The sequence below is a fragment of the Monocercomonoides exilis genome (genome assembly GCF_001643675.1).
Source record: "Monocercomonoides exilis strain PA203 chromosome Unknown scaffold5-2102611, whole genome shotgun sequence".
Lineage (NCBI taxonomy): Eukaryota > Preaxostyla > Oxymonadida > Polymastigidae > Monocercomonoides > Monocercomonoides exilis.
The window spans coordinates 512019-531298 of NW_027150550.1; the positions used below are offsets into that span (position 1 = coordinate 512019).

General features: G+C 37.0%; 3 protein-coding genes across 3 annotated transcripts; 1 reads left to right on the plus strand and 2 right to left on the minus strand.

Annotated features, from left to right (window-relative positions):
• Positions 1–486: 486 nt before the first annotated feature.
• MONOS_5488 (uncharacterized protein) lies at positions 487–6936 on the plus strand (the record flags this gene model as incomplete). Its single annotated transcript, XM_067875639.1, has 1 exon — positions 487–6936. The coding sequence occupies one exon, from the start codon at positions 487–489 to the stop codon at positions 6775–6777; it is 6291 nt and encodes a 2096-aa protein (XP_067734178.1). The 3' UTR covers positions 6778–6936.
• Positions 6937–7099: 163 nt separating this feature from the next.
• On the minus strand, positions 7100–8230 carry MONOS_5487 (uncharacterized protein; the record flags this gene model as incomplete). Its single annotated transcript, XM_067875638.1, has 2 exons — positions 7100–8074; positions 8162–8230. The coding sequence occupies 2 exons, from the start codon at positions 8228–8230 to the stop codon at positions 7361–7363; spliced, it is 783 nt and encodes a 260-aa protein (XP_067734179.1). The 3' UTR covers positions 7100–7360.
• A 4055-nt stretch (positions 8231–12285) lies between these two features.
• Positions 12286–19252, minus strand: MONOS_5486 (uncharacterized protein; the record flags this gene model as incomplete). The annotated part of the gene is made up of 2 exons (XM_067875637.1): positions 12286–19117; positions 19208–19252. 2 exons carry the CDS (start codon positions 19250–19252, stop codon positions 12557–12559), a joined length of 6606 nt encoding a protein of 2201 aa, XP_067734180.1. The 3' UTR covers positions 12286–12556.
• Between the last annotated feature and the right edge of the window lie 28 nt (positions 19253–19280).

The following is a 19280-nucleotide window of genomic DNA, read 5'->3' on the forward strand; positions in this document are numbered from 1 at the left end:
TTGTGTTTGTATAATTGGTTTTGACCTCGAAGTCGGCCATGTTTTACAAGAATCATTCGGTAAGACCTTAACAGCGCGTGAACAACAACAAATGTATGATTTTCTACTAGACGATGTTATTTCATAAGCATTACTTATTTTTACGAATTTTTTTTTGGACAATTCCATTTTTATATTAGTGCTTATCTTTCATTTCCAGATTCAACAGTTTCTTCATCATGTGAAAATATTTATTGCTTTAGAATAAAGCACAACAGTTTATTATATGAAAATTTTCAAACGGGTTATTTGTTTTGCTTCACACATTTCAAGCAGTTTCCGGATAGATCTTTCAAACGTGGTTTTTATCAAAAGGCTCTTGTTATTGTAACTCCTTTACCTTTTTTCGGTGTTTTTGATCATGCAATAAGGATTGCTGGACCTTTGTTTCACAACGGAAGGACTAACATTTGTAAAGAAATATTTGAAGATTCATCAAAATGGGAAATGCCACTTCCTCATCATAGCTATATCCACAAGCTTTGTGGTAGTTCATTTTTATGTCAGACGCAATCACGGTATTATCCACCGTCATATCTATTTAGCGGCCTGCTTCGACTCCGAATTGCTCTGAATTTAAAATACTATGAAAATTACAGATTTAGATATCCTTTGCTTTATCATAAAATGACAGAGCTTTGCGAATTGCTTCAATCGCAAAACTATTTGCATTGCCAGCTTGAAGAAATTAAAACTGAATGTGCATTTGACATTTTCCCAACGAACTCATACGCCTCCATGTTTCAGTTTCTCATTCCCAACAATAACCAGCTAGTTGAAATTCAAAAGCAGAGTAACTCTGAGAAAACCGATAGAGAAAGTCACATTCATTCCTCATATCCAAACGACCCTTCACAAAGCAACGACAGCAGCCTTCTTGCTGTGTCTTCAGCTGCTTCCGACAAATATGCGCATGGCTCTTCGATGAACATGCCGTCAACACTTCCTCCATCACGCAACACGTCATCGCCTTCTATTTTCTCTCGCTTCATAAACTCACTGACTTCTTTGGCCTCTGGCTCTTCTTCGTCTTCTTCTCCCTCGCCGCTTTCTTCTCGGTGGGAAGGAGTGGGCAACAGCTACAAGCCTTCTGATTCAAAAGCTCATTCAAGTCCAAGCCCCTCTGCCACAAGGCATGTCACATCTCAAAGCGCTTCACAACAAAACAGCTTTAAGCGTCCAATAAGCCCCTTTAACACTGTCCAACATCCAGCCGCTCGCTATTCTTCTCCATCTCCTATGGCTTCTGTGGATGAGCACAGGATTCTCTACAGCAACGGAACTTCTCATCGTTTCTGCGCCTCTTCCTGTCCTCCTCGTTCTCTGTCTCCTTCTTCTGTTTCTTCTTCTGCTTCGTCTCCTTCATCTGCTTTCCACAATCACAGCAATTCTGCTTGTGGCCCTGTGCTTTCGTGCGAAGTGCTTCCGCCCTCTTATTTCGAACCCGTTCCATCTTTTTCTGTGCCAAAGATTCCACTTGAAAGTGATCTTTATTCAGATGCATTTGTCAACAAGCTGCTTGGATTGAATGATGAAGAGTCATCTTCATTATCATCATCCTCTTCTACAACTACTACTACTACTGCTACTACTACTGCTGCAACTGTATCATCATCTGAAAGTGCATCAGTTTCTTCTTCTACTGCTTCTTCTTCTGCTGATACTTCCACATCAAACACAGTTCCACAAAAAAGTACATCTCCCTCATCAGATACTCAAAGCTCAATGCAAAACGAACAGCAAACTTCAGAATCAGCAGCAACAACAACAACTTCTTCTTCTTCTTCTTCTTCCTCTTCCTCTTCCTCTTCTTCTTCTTCTTATTCACTTCAACATCGCAATCTTCCCAAATGTTACATCAACTTCGTTCCAAAGCGCAAAGCCAGCAATTGGCTGGACTCCACCCTGCACATTTTGGAAGTTGTGAAGCGGTCGACGATTTGGATGGTGAAAGAAGACGAAGCTGAAGACGAAGACTGGCTGAGCCATTGTCTGATGAATAAAGAGGACGATTCTGAGGGAGAAGGGGAAAGCTATTTGTTTAAGATGAGAAGCAGAGAAAAACTGGAAAAACAAGAGAAACAGGAAAATATAGAAAACAAGGATAAGCCTGTGAAAAAAGATGAAAATGAGGAAAAAGAAGAAAAAGCTGTCAAACACAAAAAGAAAAAATCGACAACCAGTTCGATTAAATCTTCATCCTCCAAACGAAAGTCTTCTTCTTCTTCTTCCTCCTCCTCCTCCTCCTCATCCTCATCCTCATCTCCTTCTAACAATGCAGCAGACGAGTCTTCGGAAAGCAACCCCATTCAAATCAAAGACAATCGTCCATTGTCTCTCCTTCACCAGCACTTTTCTCTGCTTCAGCTGCATCTGATGCTCTTCTCACGGCACATTCATCCTTCTTCCTTCTTCACCAACTTCATCGACATCGTCCAGCAGTCTGTGTCGCCTTTCTCTTCACTCATCCCATTCGCTGCCTCAACTTGCACTGCCTCAAATTCTTCTTTTTCGATGTTTCCCAATTATTCAGCAATATCACAGCATTCCTCTTCTTTTTCTTCTCCCTTTTCCTCCTCCTCATCATCATCATCTTCTTCTTCTTCTTCTTCTTCTGCAATCATTTCACACAATTCAGATCTTTCGTCATCTTCCTCAAATTCCCTCTCATATCCTTCTTCCAACATAATTCCTGCTTCAACTCTTCGTCTTTCCACAACCAACATAACACCTTCATCTGCTGTTGTTGTATTCCCTCCATCAATGTTTGAAGAGGAAAACGAGAATTCTGCACACGTTCACACAAACTGCTCTGCTTCTTCTCTTTCTTCTTCTTCTTCTTCTTCTTCTTCAAACACATCTCCCTCTCAAACAAATGAATCCATTCACAATTCCACTTCCATTGCTCATTCACACTCAAACTCAAATCACGTCGAAACACTTCAAACTTCTCAATCTCAAACTTCTGAATCAAATCATTCGCCTTCTTCATCCTCCTCCTCCTCCTCCTCTTCTTCTTCTTCTTCTGGCTCCACGCTTTCCTTAACCCTCACCTTGTCTCCCTTCATCTCCTCCCTCCACTTCCTCTGGGAGCTCGTCATGACTGGCGAAAAGCTCATCATTTTCTCTCCTTCGTCGCCAGAGCGGGTGAAAAACGTGTGTCTCGCGCTTCTTTCGCTCGTAAGCCCCTTTCCCATCTATTCTGACTATTGCCCTTATTGGAACGTCTACGAGATCATGGAGCTGGAGAAGGAGAACGAAAGCGAGCTCGCTAAGCTCAGTCTGGTGAAGCCCAACTTAACCACACAGACACTCGACCTGCCTGTGCTCCCCTCCTCTTCCTCATACACATTCACTGCCTCTCTTTCGTCTCCTCTGCTTCAGCTGCCCTTTTTGATTGGCGTGACTAACCCACTTTTCTTGTCAGCACGTAATGATTGGACGCTGGTGACGGTGAATGGAGAGGAGGAAGAGAGCGAAGAGGAAGAAAGCGACAGCGCCGATGAAGACACAGCAAACGACAGATGGACATGGAATGAGAAGGAGCGAGGAAGGGCCCCTGAACAAGGATCCTCTGGAAGTGCAAGGGGGAGTGCTAAAAGCAGCGAAAAGATGCACAGCTTCGGGATGAGCGGGATGGGAGGCAAAAAACGAGGGAGGAGGAGAAGAGGCGGAGGAAGAGGAACAGCCACAGCTCAAGGGAAAAAGCGGTCGAATGCAAAGAGCACAAAACAAGAGACGCTGCAGATCATCGTGAAGAAGCCGAAAGTGATGTGGGGCGACTCAGAAAGCGACAGTGAGAAGGAAGACGCAGAGAGATTCGGCTCGATTTCGTCTGACGGCGCGTTTTCTTATTCGTTTGGGTCGCGTTCATCGTCATCATCGTCTTCTTCTTCTTCTTCTTCTTCTTCACACAACTCACATTCATCTCAGTCTTCTCTCTCCAAACCAAACTTGTCTGCCTCCGGCTCTTCTTCAAGCAGCACTCGTGCTCCTTCTGACCTCAACGGTCCCTGTCGTTCTATTTCACCGCCTTTGGAATGCGCCTCTGGATCGATTTATTCTGCGCTTCGCCCTCTTCTCTCGCAGCTTGGGACTCATTCTTCTGTTCTGACTGGCACTTCAGAGAGAAATGCTATGACATCCTACACTTCACACGCTACTCCATCTCGGCTCTTTTCTCCCTCGCCTTCAAGTTCTCATTCACTAAGTGCATCATCAAATGCTGCTTTGTCTTCTGCTTCTTCTTCATCAACACCTTCTGCTTCCTCTTTGTTTCCTGTTGCTTCACCTTCCTTCTCATCCTCCTCCTCTTCTTCCTCATCTTTTGGATCTTCTGATGCATTCGGTTCTTCTCACTATCACAAATCATCTCACAGCAAGCACTCATCTCCATCACCTCCACACTTAGCTGCTTCTCCCTCTTTTTCTTCTTCTTCCTCTTCCTCTTCATTCTTTTCATCCACACAAGGTTCTTATCCTTCTTCTTCTTCTTCTCATCACAACTCACACACTTCATCTTCTTCTCAGACAGCCTTGTTGAAGATGTCTTCTGCTGCCGGCACTTTCACTGCAGATGCGCAGGCACGGACGCTGTTGAGGCAGCAGACGGAGAATCTGATGGATCTGTTTGAAGGTCTCTTCAGCATCGGACTGGGCAAATGGACTGAGCAGGAAGCTTCTCTTCTGCCTCTTTCAAAGACTTCTGATGGCTCATCTTCATCTTCTTCATCTTCTTCTGCCTCGTCTCAATCAAAAGAATCTAATCAAATGAAAGAGACGTCTCATCGGAGAAACGGCGGGCACGAATACGAGCGATACGATGAAGCTCAGCAAAATGAAGAAGACGAAGAGAAAGCAGGGTTGAGTGAAGCAGAACTGAACCAGATAATATTTGGGTTTGATGTGGACAACAGCGATGAGGTTGTCATTCCGTCGATGATCGAAGTGAAAGAAGAGGAGAAGACACGGCGAAGAGACAGACACCATTTGCATGCTGTCCAGCAGCCGCTTTCACAGCAGCAGCAGCAGCAACTTCAGAACGCTGCTTCTTCTTTGCCTTCTCTCCCGTTCATTCCGTTTCCATTTGACGCTTCGTTTCCTGCCTCTTCTTTCCCATACAACCCATCAGACTTTGTGCAGGTGCTGTTCAACAAGCAGGTGAGGATCCTGTCTTCGATTCCCTATCTCCATGCTCCTTCCTTCTCTGATCTGAAGTACATGTCTCATCCTCTTTCCCCTTCCATCACCTCCTCTTTGTTGTTTTATCTTTCGTGTTTGACACCTCGTTTCTCGTCTTTTCCGTTCTATTCGTCTTTGACTTCTTCGATCTTGCCAATGGCTTCCTCGGAAATACATCCTGCTTTGCTGTTCAGCTGGGCCAATCTTGACATCCCATTTCAAAGTGCAACACCAACTCCACTTTCACATACAACTGCAACTTCTTCCTCTTCATCATCATCTTCTTCTTCTTCTTCCACCTCTTCCGCCAATTCTCTCTCGAAATGGGACGGAGTTGGGAGCTCAGCTCCTTCACCTCAGCACACACCCGCACCTTTGCCTTCACCAACACACCGCACTTCTTCTCCTGCTCCTCAGATTCCACTCCCGTTGGCTGCTTCTTCTCCAACGTCACCTGCTTTCCTGTTCTTCAAACGGTTTTGCTCTTCCATCACATTCGGACAGTACTTCTCAAATCGAATCATTTTGCTGATGAGAGAGGCAGCGCTTTTGAACGAGCAGTGGCTTTGGAAAATGACTCCTGCTAAAAAAGGCGATGGAGAAAAGTTGAAGCGACTGATGGAAGTGTCAGATGAAGAGAAAGCCAGAATATTGAGAGAGAAAAAGGTGGCAGAAGACAAAATGGAGGAAGAGAGGCAAGAAAAAGAAAAGAAAGAAAGAGAAGAGAGATTTGGAGCATTTGAGCATCATATGAGGCATCAAAGGTATGAAAGGGAAGATAACAGACGTGATAAAGCAAGAATAAGCGAAGAGAAAGAAGCAGAATCGAAAAAGGAAGAAGAAAAGGAGTTTGTATTTGAAGAAGTTGATGATGAAGAGCTGATAAGTGTTGTGGAGTGTATTGAATGGATGGTGAAGCAAAGAATGCGTGAAAGAGAAAAACAAGCATACATTCAACGAATAAGAGGGCATAGAAGCATCATTCGATTGGATGATAGGCAAAGTGAGCAACAAAATGAAATGACAGTTCCAGAGGTAATGCCATCTGTGCCACAACCACTTGCAGACACTGAGCAAGAACAGAGCGAGGAACAGCCTTTGACTGCTCCTTGTGCATCAGAAGAAAACAACATAGATACCAATGCAGATTCAAACTCGTCTTCTTCTCTTTCACAGCATGTTGAAGAGTCAACTCCTCCTCTTCAGCCCTGTGAATCAAATGCACTTCAACAAAGTTCAACAACTCCACCACAAACAGATCAGTCTCAACAACTTAGCACTTCTCATCAATCTGTCACAGCTCACACTCCTTCTGCAAAGTCGTCTCATGCTTCTATTCTCAGAGAAGCGCAGCAGAGCAGGCAAATCCTGTTTTGTGTTCTGAAGAAGCACGAAGCGTGGCTCACTCAGCAGCTCGCGAAAAATCAGACTGCAGATCGTGTGACGAAGCTTTCGCATGTTTCTGCGCTTTGCAAGAGATTGGTGTTGCTGAAAAGGGAAATGAAAAAGTTGGTTTATAATTGCTTGTTTGTTGAATCTCCAAGTGAAATAAGTTGATAACTGTGAATTGCATTTTGTTGATTCGTATGTATCTGTCGATTATATATGCAAAGTTATGTTTCATGCTGTTTGCATTGTATTTCTTTTCTTTTTTTATTTTAAAGAGGATGATTATTCTCTTATAATTTTGGTAAATAAATAATGATTTGGACTTTCACTGTTCTTTTCTTCCTTTGAATTTTGTCTTTGCAAATTGTGACTTGAAATAACCGTTTTAAAAAGAAACTTTGATTGGCAATTAGAGAGCCAATTAAAGTCTTTTAGAAAGAATGATTCATCACGAATTTAGCTTTTTTTTTTGAAAGAAAAAAATAAAACAATCTTCCAGAAACCATGTTCTCAGTTGAATATTTAAACTTCTATAATGCTAACTTTTTGTATAAGCATTCATAAATTCTGTGATGATGAAAAAGTCCATTTAAGTTACTTCCCAACACTTCTTTTAGCAATTTTTTTTTTCATTCCCTTCAATTTCCGCGACGGCAGAGATAAAGAAAATGATCAATCTTCGAATGGAGTTCGTGTATATTCAGCTTCACTCATTAATTTCTTTTTCATTTGAAACAATCATTTGTTTCTTTCATTTGCTGCTTTCTATCTTCACCTCTAATTCAGCCTTTGTTTTCAGTGGAATGTTAAATTTCTTAACTTTCCCGCATACGACAGATAAAGAGGAGCACCTAATAACTTCCTTTTCCATTTGTGGATGTTTCAGTTCATGGTTAATGAAACGAAAATCTTGATGAAAAACAAAAACATTTTTCCGAGTTCCTACAAACTCTCCTATTTTAAGAAATGATTCAGATATTTCATCTGTTTCTAATGCAAAGTCTTCAGAAGGATCATCTCCATCGCAACCGCTTTTGACGTTATCATCAATTTTTCTTTCTTTTTCTCCGATTATTACTCTTTCGTGCATTCGTTTCATTTTCGTTCGTTTACACAAAGACTCATCAACCCAATCAAATTCTTTATCTTTGATTTTTAAATCTTCACTAACTTCGTTAAGCATTTCATTGCTTGAACAATCGTTCTGCAGTAAAATGTAATCTTTAGCTTCTGTGCAGCTCTCATCTTCTTTTTCATCATTCTTTTTATTGCTCACAGCCTCTTCAAATGTTTTGCCTTCATTTTCATTTTCAATAAATAAGCACACATGTTTAATTGCATTCAAATACGTTTTTCGATCACCAGCCATTGATGCAAATGAAACGTGATGAATTTTGTCACTGTAAAATGGTTCACCTCCAAAAGATGCAACGGCTTTGTTAACTGCATCCACGCATCTTGACAACTGAAGAGTAACAAAATAAAAATCAAAACAAATTAAAAGATGATTGATAAAATATTAAGGAATTTTTTTCAATAGCAAGTTCCAAACTCCTTCTTCATTATCAATTATTGCAACTGCAGCAAAAATTGTTTTATCGTTGTCTCCTAAAATCAGCATCAGCTTGTAATCGACTGTGAAAGAAAAACTGAATTGTTGTTTATGATAAAAAAGAAAAAATAAAAATTACCTAAAGAAAACAAAACCTTACAACAGAATTGCATGACTGAATTAATAATTCTCTAAAAGGTTCAATTTCTATATGACTGTAAATAAATGTCAAAATATAAGTATTCTTTTTTCTCTAAAAATAACACTACACCTGATGGGAAATGTTCGAGAAAAAGATATATGCCATTCATCAAAGGAAATTAGTGTGAACTCAAATGGAAATTTTATTCTAAAAAATGATTTTGCCACATCCTCAACAACTTTTGAAATTACTGAATAATGTGTAATTTAACGAGTAATTCTTAATGACTATTGAAATATCAAATATAATTAAAAGTTACCATGTATCCCTACGAAAGTTGCCCAATTCCCTTCACGGTGTGCAAACTACAAATATGAATAAATGAAAGCATGATAAAGCAAACATGTCTGGTTCTTCCTGTTGTTGAAATTTTCGTTTCTAAATCTATATTTTGCAATTGAAAAATAGTTATGAATAATATAAAGACAAATTGTTGACAAAACTTTCATTTTTAATTTTTGTTTTCAATATTGAAGCGAGAAGCTCATCTGAGCCTGAATCTCTATATTTATAATTTAACGATATTCCCTTATTGTCTTTAATAACTTTTCTTTTCTTTCCACAAAGTAATTCCATCAGTCTCAATAGAAAAAGAAAAACCGAAAATAATAAAAAAATTCCCATAAAAAAAATGATTTGAAACCAAAGAAAAAATCAGTGCAAAAACTTTTATAAAATTTTCTATTTTAAAAAATTATATCAACGAAAAAATAAAAATTTTCTTTTGAAACGAAGTGCACTTTTTTTCAGAAGTATCATTTTTCAATCTTTTGCATCGAAAGCTAATGGCTTTATAAATCGAAATACATTTTCCAATTATGTGAGTGAATTGAAGCGATAAATGAGGAATTTTTTCAAAAATCATAATTTATTTTATTTGATCAAGATCTCAGAAAAATGGAAAATGATAAAAGAAAAATAGACAAAATGACTGACAATATTTTAATGTTTTGTCAAAAATTGAAGTTGAAAACTGTTGGTATAGTCCGAAGATATAGTCATCCTCAGATCTTAATGAAATTTTGTCTACAACTCAACAATGCATTGTTCATTTATGTTAAACTATTGTTGCATGTCGGAAGTTAATGGTTTTTGAAAAATAAATTTTTTTTCTCACAGTTTTTATGATCAAAAAAATGAATAGGAATAAAAACATTTATTGCAATTTACAGATATCGCATAAAATCCCGGACATTGCACAAAATACCGGACAAGATCGATATCTCAATAGCAGCAAGAGGAATAATTCTGACATTTTTTTTCAATATATACACCAAAAATAATTCGAATTCGAAAAAAAATAATTCAATTTCGTAATTAATATTTCAAATTTGAAAATTAATAATTCGAATTCGGAATTAATATTTCAATTTCGAAAAAAATAATTCAAATTCGGAATTAATAATTCGAATTTGGAAATTAATAATTCGATTTCGTAATTTATTAATTCGATTTCGAAAAAGAATAATTCAATTTCGGAAATGAATATTTTTTTGATTTGTAGAATGAATGACTTGTGTTTTGGGTTTTTTATTCTGTTCATTTGTATTTCATCAGTTCACTTTGTTTATGAATATTTGAAAAATGATGATTTATCACTTTAAAATATTCATTCCTATTCATTGAAAAAAATATGATTAGAGTTAATTCAAAAAAAAAAAAAGAAATTCTCATCATGATAAAAATTGATATTTTTCTTTTTTTCACCAAAGAAACTTAAAAAAATTATTGGTGAAAAAATTCTTGTTTTTTGTTATTCAATAAATGTGATTGGAAATTCACTATTTCCTGCAGGTTATTTAAAATAATGAATTATTTGCTATTAATTTATCATTAGAGTGATGGTTTTTAAAAAAATATTCTTTTTTCAAAAAATTGATTTATTGATTGTTTCAATTTAAAAAAATAGGTTTTTTTGAGATTTAATATTTGTGTGGTTAAAAATTAACTTGGCATTTTCTGAAATCCATTCTCGGGAAAAATTAAAAATTTCAGTTTTAAATGAATTTCGAAATTGAAATATTCATTTTCGAAATTGAATTATTTTTTTTCGATTTTGAATTATTAATTACGAAATCGAATTATTTTTTTTCGATTTCGAATTATTAATTCCGAATTTGAATTATTTTTTTTCGAAATTGAATTATTTTTTTTCGATTTTGAATTATTAATTCCGAATTTGAATTATTTTTTTTCGATTTCGAATTATTAATTCCGAATTTGAATTATTTTTTTTCGAAATTGAATTATTTTTTTTCGAATTAGAATTATTTTTGGTGTATCTCATCAATACAAACTCAATTAATAAACGATACTTTCAAAATTGCTTCATTTGTGCTCTGAGAAAATTATTTTTGAAATCTCGGAGAAACTCAAAACATTATTTCTCCTGGATATCAATCATTATTTTTTTCTGAGCACAAATGAATCTGTTTTGAAAGTTTCGTTTATCGATTTAGTTTGAATTGATAAAATATATTTTGAGGAAAATTAACAGAATTATTCCACTTGCAGTTATTGTGAAAACAACCTTGTCCTGTATTTAATGCGATGTCCGGGATTTTATGCGATATCTGTACTTCCATCAAATTAATGTGAAAAAACTTGTTTATGATAAAAATGATGTGAAATAATCATCAATAATAATTTTTAGGGTTCCAAAAAGATGCAATTTAATTTTCCTTTTAACAGAAATTAATTTTTCCATTATCGATTTCACATTTATTTGTGTTTTTTTTTTATAAATTAATATTAAATATAAATGGGGAAAAATATGGACTTTCAAGCTTTTTATGCACAAAGCATGATAAAATTGTTTCCCTTAAACATTATTAAACTTTTCCAGATTTCAGAATAAATAAGATTTTCATATCTAAAAACAAACATCATTGATATAATAACAAAACGTTTGGTGAACTTACACGTAATTCAAAAGTTGTTCTCATTTTCAATAAATTTTGTACACAAAAAGTTGATCAAAAGTTCATAATTTTTCAATGAAAATATCTGAAGTCAAATATTTTGTCCCAAATAAGAAAAAAAAATAATCACACAAATGGGTAATTCTTTTTGAAAAGTCGCAAATGTTAATCTTCGAATAAATCTGAAATTTCATATTTTGCTCAAATTTCTGTTTTCACTCACGAATCTTTTTTCGAATGCATGAAATAGCATTATCCTTAAATAGATTCCATATTAGTGAAGTTTGGTGGATGTTAACAAGAATTTGATCTATATATGAAAATTTTTATTCATTTGAAAATTTATCATTTGTAACTTTTCAAAAAGAATTACCCAAATTTTTCAAACAATTGTTTTTCACAAAATTTTATTATATTTCAATTCATGCTCTTTGAATTTCACAAGAATGGAAATATTTGATCAGTCTGGTTTTTATCATTGTTAAAGAGAAATATCCATTGTTTGTTCTGAAATTCTTTAAAAATCAAAGTTTTTTTCTTTATCTTTCTTTCTTTCTTTTGAATCAACATAAATTGCTAATTTATTCTCATTTCGGTTATCATCCGTTTCATGTGCAGGATTGTTTGTCTTTTTGAAAAAAGAAGTTAGGAAATAATTCTTTTTTCTTCCAGGAACTTATGAACGATAAAACCAAAAAAACAAAAAAACGTTAAAAGTAGATACATACTCATTTTTAAGATTTTTCCCCGAGATGTTTTTATAAAAAAAACTTTCGAAGGACAGAAATCCATTCAATTTTACTAAAATATCTTGATCACAACAAAACCATTTTTCTTATTTTCTTTTAAAAAAAGTTGGCAAATTAGAATATTTCTGAATGAACGTTTTAAATTCATAAAGAAAAATCACACCTTTCAGCTAGCCCACCTAGCTCAGTTTGGTAGAGCGTTCGGCTTTTAACCGAACGGTCAAGGGTTCGAGTCCCTTGGTGGGCGAATGTTTTTGTGTATTTTTAAAACAATATTAAAAATGTTAAAATAAAATTATATGACTTGTGAAAATGTTAAAAAATTATGAAAATTTTTAACTTTTAAAATAAAAATTGTTTATTCATGAATTTTAACTCATATCTTGTTTTTTCACACGATATTCTTGTGATAAACTGTTTTATTTCATAATTGAAATTAAAATAAAATTCTTTTGCTTTTAAAAGAAAAAATTGTTTTCTTATCTTTCTTTTCCTCCTTTTGATAATTTGGTGGACAATTCCATTATTTTGAATGAACATAAGAAATTGGGTTGTGTATAATATCATTTGGAGTTGGTATTTGTTTCAAGACTGGCTGACGAGTTTTGGATTGCATTGTTGTTGAAGAGGAAGCTGAATAACTGGATGAAGACAAGGGAGATAATGAAGAAGCTAGTTGAGAAGATTGAATTGCGGATGAATGAGGAGAGGAAGTGAAGAAAGACTGATCCGTTTTAAGAGAACCAGGATGAGAAAGAAGTCTGTTAGGAGCTGATGAAAGCAATTGCGAAGTGGATGAAGAAGTCGAAGAAGAAGATTCCGAAAGAGAAGAAGATGGAATATTTGGACGTGAAAAGGGAGTTGCGTGCTGATAGTGTGTATGTGGAAGAAGCGGTGAATGTATTGGGAAAGATCTGAGATGTGGAGAAAGCGACATGGAAGCAGAGGATGTTTTGACAGAAAACGAAGATTGCGAATGTGAATTTAGAGGAGAAGAGGAATATGAAGTGGATAATTGTGATGCTTGCGATCTTCCTCCGTCCCCGTACAGAACAGAACGATCTTTTCTTTTTGATTCTTCATCTTCACTTCGTTTGAGCTCACTAATTTGTTTTAGCCCTCCTTTCAGCAAATTGTCTGCCTGCTCATATTTCCTGATTGAATCGTTGAGTTGGCTCATCTTCTGTGAAAGATTGGTGATAACTTCGTTCTTCTTCACAGATTCAGCTGCAAACTCCTGCTTAATCCTTTGGAGCTCCTTGTCCTTTTCGTCAATGAGCGTAGTATTCATTGAGAGATGTCTGTGAAGTGTCTTCATTTCCAGCTCAACTGACGACAGGAGCGATAGAATAGACAGAGGCGAAAAAGGAAGTGGAGAGGATGCAACGGAAGCTGGAGATCCCAAGAATCGATCAGGAGACAATAAAGAAGATGAAGAGGAAGAGGAAGAGGAAGAAGAAGCAGACTGAACAGAAGAAGCAGACGATTGAAGCATTTGTCCGAGGCGCTGTTCAATCTGCTTCAGAAGCAGCTTCATTCTGTCATTCATCTTCTGCGTGGTTGTCTCGCTCTGCTCTTTTGCATCCTCAGTCTTCGTGTTCTGCCTCTGCGCCTGCAGCTCGCGGAGAGACTCTTGCACAGCAGCCAGAAGAGGCTGAAGAGACACAATGAAAGACGGTGGTGAATAAGGCGAAGATGCAGATATTGTTGACATATTTGATTTCATGTAAGTGAAGAAATCCAGCGATTTTGACATTCCTTCCAAGCATCGATCGATCTTCGATTCATTAAGTGAGGATGAAAGAGTTTTAGGTGTTGACACAGCTGACGAGCGAGAGGAAGACAAATAAGGCGATGATAAGTATTTAGAAGTGTAATCGTTCTTCTTAACTTCGCAATCACTTATCGTAGACTTCAAAGCTTCGAAAAGCGATTGAAGCTTTCTTGTTTCCTCTTCGATCTTTCTGTTGAACTCAGAAATTCTCAAATTCACTCTTTCATCGTCGTTGAATCTTTCTTCTTCGATCCATCTTCCGCTTTTCCCGATCTGCCCTCTTTCTCCTTCTCTCGTTCGCCGATACTCTTTCTCCATCTTCTGTACGTCTGCCATCGCCTTCTCAGCTCCTCTGATTTCATTCTTTATGTCAATCAGCTTTTCGAATTCAGTTAGCAATAGCTCTTTTTCCTTCTCCTTCTCTTTCCTCATTCTGTCCTGTTCTTTGCCTCTTTCCATTTCGTCCATTTTCGCTTTCTCTCGTTCCATCTCCAATTCTTTCTTTGCTTCCATCTCAAACTTATCCATCTTTGCCTTCCATTCAGCTTCTGCACTTTCTCTTTCTCTTTTGAGTTTTCTGATTTCTTCTTTCACTTTGCTCAACTCCATTTCAACTTCTTTTCTCTCCTCTTCTGCCATTTTGACTCTAATTTCTGCTGCCCTAACTTTGCTTGCATCTGTCTCATATCCTTTCAGCGATTCTATCGATTTCAGTAATCTGTCATGCTCTTCTTCTTTCTCTTGAATCAATCGTTTCATTGCGTTTTCCTTCGTCATGCTTTCTTTCTCATTTGACAGCAACTTCTCTTCTAATTTCTTTATTGCTTTGTCTTTTTCTTCCTTTATTTTATCTCTTTCTTCGCTCAATCTTTTAATCTCATCCTGTTTTCTCTTCGCTTCTTCTTTGCTTTCTATCTTAATTTTTTGCACTTCTTCGCTAATCTCTTTGACGTTTTTATCTGTTTTTTCTTTCAGCTGCTTCAATTCTTTTTCCAATGCCATTTTTTCATTCATAATTCTCTGATTTTCATTCATTTTTTCAGCAAGTTCTTCAGACATTTCAATCACTTTTTTGCTCTTCTCATTCAAATTCTGGCGGAATGCTTCGTTTTCGTTTGACACATTCTGAGCTGCTTCGCTTAAAAGCTGATAATCCTCCTCTTTCTCTTTGATGGCTTGCTTCAACTTACCAATCTCTTCTTTCAACTCAGATTCTCTTTTCTCTCTCTCTTTTGTTTCTTTCATTTCTTCTTCTTCTCGTTCTCTTCTGCTCTTTTCTTTCTCTTTTTGCTCTTTTTGCTCCTTTTCTCGTTCTCTCTCGTTCTGAGTCGCCTCTCTTTTCAGTCTGTCAATTTGCATTTGCAGCTCGCTGTTGCCATTTTCCAGCTCCTGTATCTTTGTCTTGTATTCATTTCCTCTTTTGCGAAGCCCTTCATTCTCCTTCAACACACCCTGAATGTGCTCAGACAGCTTTTTGGCTTCTGCTTCGTATCCTTCAATCTGCTTTTGCATCTTCAGCTTCAGCTCATGTGCTTCATTGCTCTTACTCTCCAACAATTCATTCAGTTGATCTACTTCGTCGCTTTTGCTTGCCAGCATTTTCTTCGTTTCGCGGTGCTCTTTTTGGACTTGGAGCTGATCGTCAAGCATTTTCCGTGTTTCCTCGTCTTTGCGCCTCAAATCAGACCGCAGCTGATCGATGATTCCCTTTTTCTCCTTTTTCACCCTCTCAATCTCTTCATTTTTCAGTCGGATGATTTCTTCCTCGTCCAAATGCTTCGAATGGGACAGCTCAGTCGTTTTTGTCGTCAAAAACAGCACTTTTGCTTTTAATTCCTCAATCACATCATTTTGCTCCTGCGCCTTCTCTTCGCTCTCTCTCTTCAGTGCATCCATCTCAATCTCCAGTTTCCTCTTTTCCTTTTCCTGCTCAAACCTGATTTTCCCGCTTTCATCTTGTTCTTCTTTCATTGCTTCCATTTCTTCAGCGATGCTGTTCTTTTCCTTCTCCTTTCTCTGCAGCTCTTTTTCTAGCTGCTCAATTCGGACCTCCTTTTTGCTCATCTCATCCGCTGCTTCTTCTTTCTCTTGTTGTGATTGAAGCGCTTGCTCTTTCAGCATTCGGCAATCAGAATTTAATTGCTTGACTTTGATCGATAATTCGTTGTAATCTTCGTTTAACTTCTCGAACTCTTCTGAAAGCTTTTTGTGTTCTAATTTTTCATTCATCAATTCTGATTCTTTTTCCTCCTTTAACTTTAAGAGCTGTAGCTCGTGCTGTTCATTCATTTCTTCTGCTTTCTTTGCTTCTTTTTCTTCCAGTGCGTTCTTCTCCATTTGCAATGCCTCCACTTTTGTTGCTATTTCTTCCTCTGCTGCTTGAAGCCTTTCCTTCAAAGACTCAAGATCTGCTTCTAATTGATGATTATGCTTAGTTAACTCATCCATTTTCTGTTTCATTTGAACAACTGTTTCCTCTTTTGCTTCTTTTTCCTTTTTCACCCTTGAAATCTCAGCTTCATTGGCAGTCAGCTTTTTCTCATAATCTTGGAAATCTACCAAAGCATCATTATACTTATGGCTGAAAAAGTCAAGATTCGCCTGCATCTCTTGAATCTTCTGCTCTTTTTCATTCACTTGTTCAGTCAGTCTTTCTTTCTCCTTCTGAAGATCGCTTTCCTTTGCCTTTGCGTCTTCCAGCTGTTTCTCTGCCTCTGCCTTTTCAGCACTCAGCTGCGTGTTCTCATCGCCAATGCGCTTTGCCTCTTCTGCAATTTGGTTGATCCTCTTTCTGATGACACTCAGCTCCTCCTCCCGCGTTTTCGCCTCCTCTTTGATCTTTCTCGCTTTCTCCTCCTGAATCGCTTCTTCATCCATTCGCTTCTGCTTTTCCTTGTTTCGCTCTTCTCTTTCTTTCTCCAATTCTTCCTTCGTTTTCTTCAGCTCTTTTTCAATTTGAGTTTTCCCTTCATTCAGTTGCTCTATCTGTTCTTCGAGTTTATTCATTTTCTCTTGCTCCATCATTCTTCTTTTGGCTTCTTGCAGTTCTTGCTGCTTTCTTCCTTCTTCGCTGTCATCCCTCAATTTCCTTTGGTTCTCCATCAAGTCAATAAGCGTTTGATTCTCATCGTCTTTATTTTTGATCTCTTTTCTCAGGTTTGCAATGATTGTTTCTGACTCCTTAGCTTTTGTCATCATTTCGTTTTTAAGCTCATTCACAGCTTTGTCTTTCTCTTCCAATTCAGCTTCCAGCTTTTTGCATTCTTCTCCCATGTTTTCTTTGGCATTGATCGCATTCAACAATTCATCCTCTCTTTCGCTTTCTTTCTTCGCATCATCTTTTTGTTGCTCTATCATTTTGCTCTCATTTTCTCTCAATCGTCTCACTTCCTTCTTCAACACAGCAACTTTCATCTTCTCCTTTGCCAATGCCTCTTCTCTCTCAGTTTCAGCAATCTTGTTCTCTTTCTCCTTCTCCTCCTCTTTTCTCCTCGACTCAAGAAGAACCTCTTCCAGCACGTTTTTCTCGAAGTTGCGCTTCTCCAGCTCCATCCGCAACGACTCCACAACAATCTGTAGCTGCCTTCTCTCGATGATAAGAGCATCGTTTTTGCCTTTCAGCAAGTTGTTCTTCCACATCAGGATTTTGTGCACAAGACGGAAATCTGTTTCGACCTCGCACAGAATCTCTCGATGGACAGGAAGCTGAACGGAAGTCGAAGAAAGCGGAAGAGAAGTTGAAGTTACTGTTGAAGGTAAAATAGAAGAAGAAGAAGAAGAAGGAAAGACATCAACAGAACGTGAGAATGACGAAGGATTATCTGTGGCTGTCAAAGAAGAAGAAGCTGAAGCAGATGCTGATGGTATGTCATCTTTTATAGTGCTTAGTGCAGCTGGTAACGATGTTGTAAATTTACTAAATTTTCTTTGAGATCCCTTGTTTTCATCGACCTTCTTTATAATATCCAAAGTCGAAGCCAACTCTGGCTTATTATCAGAATCCAGTGTGTCAGGTGATTCTTTGTCTTGTGGAGTGTTCTCTCTGACTGGAAGCATCGCTTCATCGCCAAGTTCATCTTCATCTTCTCTTTCTCCTTCCTCTTTGTTGTATCTGTCATTGCGAATGCTCTCTCTCTCTCTCTTTCTTTCCCTCTCTCTTTGTTTTGCCTCTTCTTTTTCGTCAATTTCGCGCTTCTTTCTCAAAATCACTTTTTCTTCTTCTTCTTCATTCACCCACAATTTTGGTTCAATTAGCTCCAATGGGACATGTGCTTCAAATGGATTCGAACTGTTTCGCAGCTGATTCTTTTTTGAATCATCTTCTCCGCTCAGCAGTGATGTTATTTCATCCTTTGAAGCATAGTCATCTTCATTGGCCTCCTTGCTTAGTTCTTCTCCTGAAAATTGTGTGTAGAAAGAAAAAGCTGAAACTTCTTTCCCGCCTTCAGATTCACCTTCTGAATTTTTCTTTTTCTTTTTCTTGTTCTTTTTTTCATTCGCCATTTTCTCCTTTCTGCTTCTTTCAATTTCTCTCTTTTCTCTTTCTTTCCTTTCATTTTCAATTATTCGATCGATTTCACAATAAGGTCCAAACCACATCTTCTCCTTAAATAACGCAGCTTTTTTCTTTTCTGAATGTTTTTGCATCTTTCCAGGTGCTTCAAATTCATAATTTCCTCGATCAAACATTGCTCGTTCTTCGTCTATGTCTTCTTCCTCTTCTTCTTCCTGTAATGCTTCAATTATTCGTTCCATTTCTTCCTCTTCTTCAATCAACTTTCCAACTGGTTTTCCATTAAGACGGCAAATTTTCTTTTCTAGTCTTGTGATTTCATTTCTATATTCTTCATTTTCTTCCAACTTGCTAAGATATTTGATTTCTATTCCAGAAAGTTTTTGTCCCTTTTCAACTTCCAATATCATTTCATCAAGCGTTGATCTCTTGACCAAAATTTCCTCATCTTCTTGTTCATTCTGTACCTTTTGACGATCTTCAACACTTAATTTTTCTTCAGAAGACGGTGAATGACGATCAGGAGATGTTGTGAACTGAGGAGATACATCCATATATTGTTCCTTTGCAGCTGGAACGCTAACATCTTCTCCATGAGCTTGATTTGAAGAATATCGCAAATCAAAATCTGACTGCTTATATTCATCTTTTAGATCTTCTGAATGCTCAAATTCTTGATTTACGTTGTCCGTATCTGATGGATCATTTTGAATTTTTGAATCAACAGAAAGAAATTGACGAGTCATTGACTTCTCAACATAACCATTGGAATCTTTTGACTTTTTATTGTTCGAGTCCTATATTAATATTCATGTTATTTTAAAACACAGAAAAAAAATGTCATCAACAATATTTAAATTTTATTTCAAAATTAACAAAACAAAAACTGATTTTTCTGCTTTAGGCGTTTGCGTTGGATCTATTGAATTCATATCCTTAACAATTTATAAAGAAAAACGT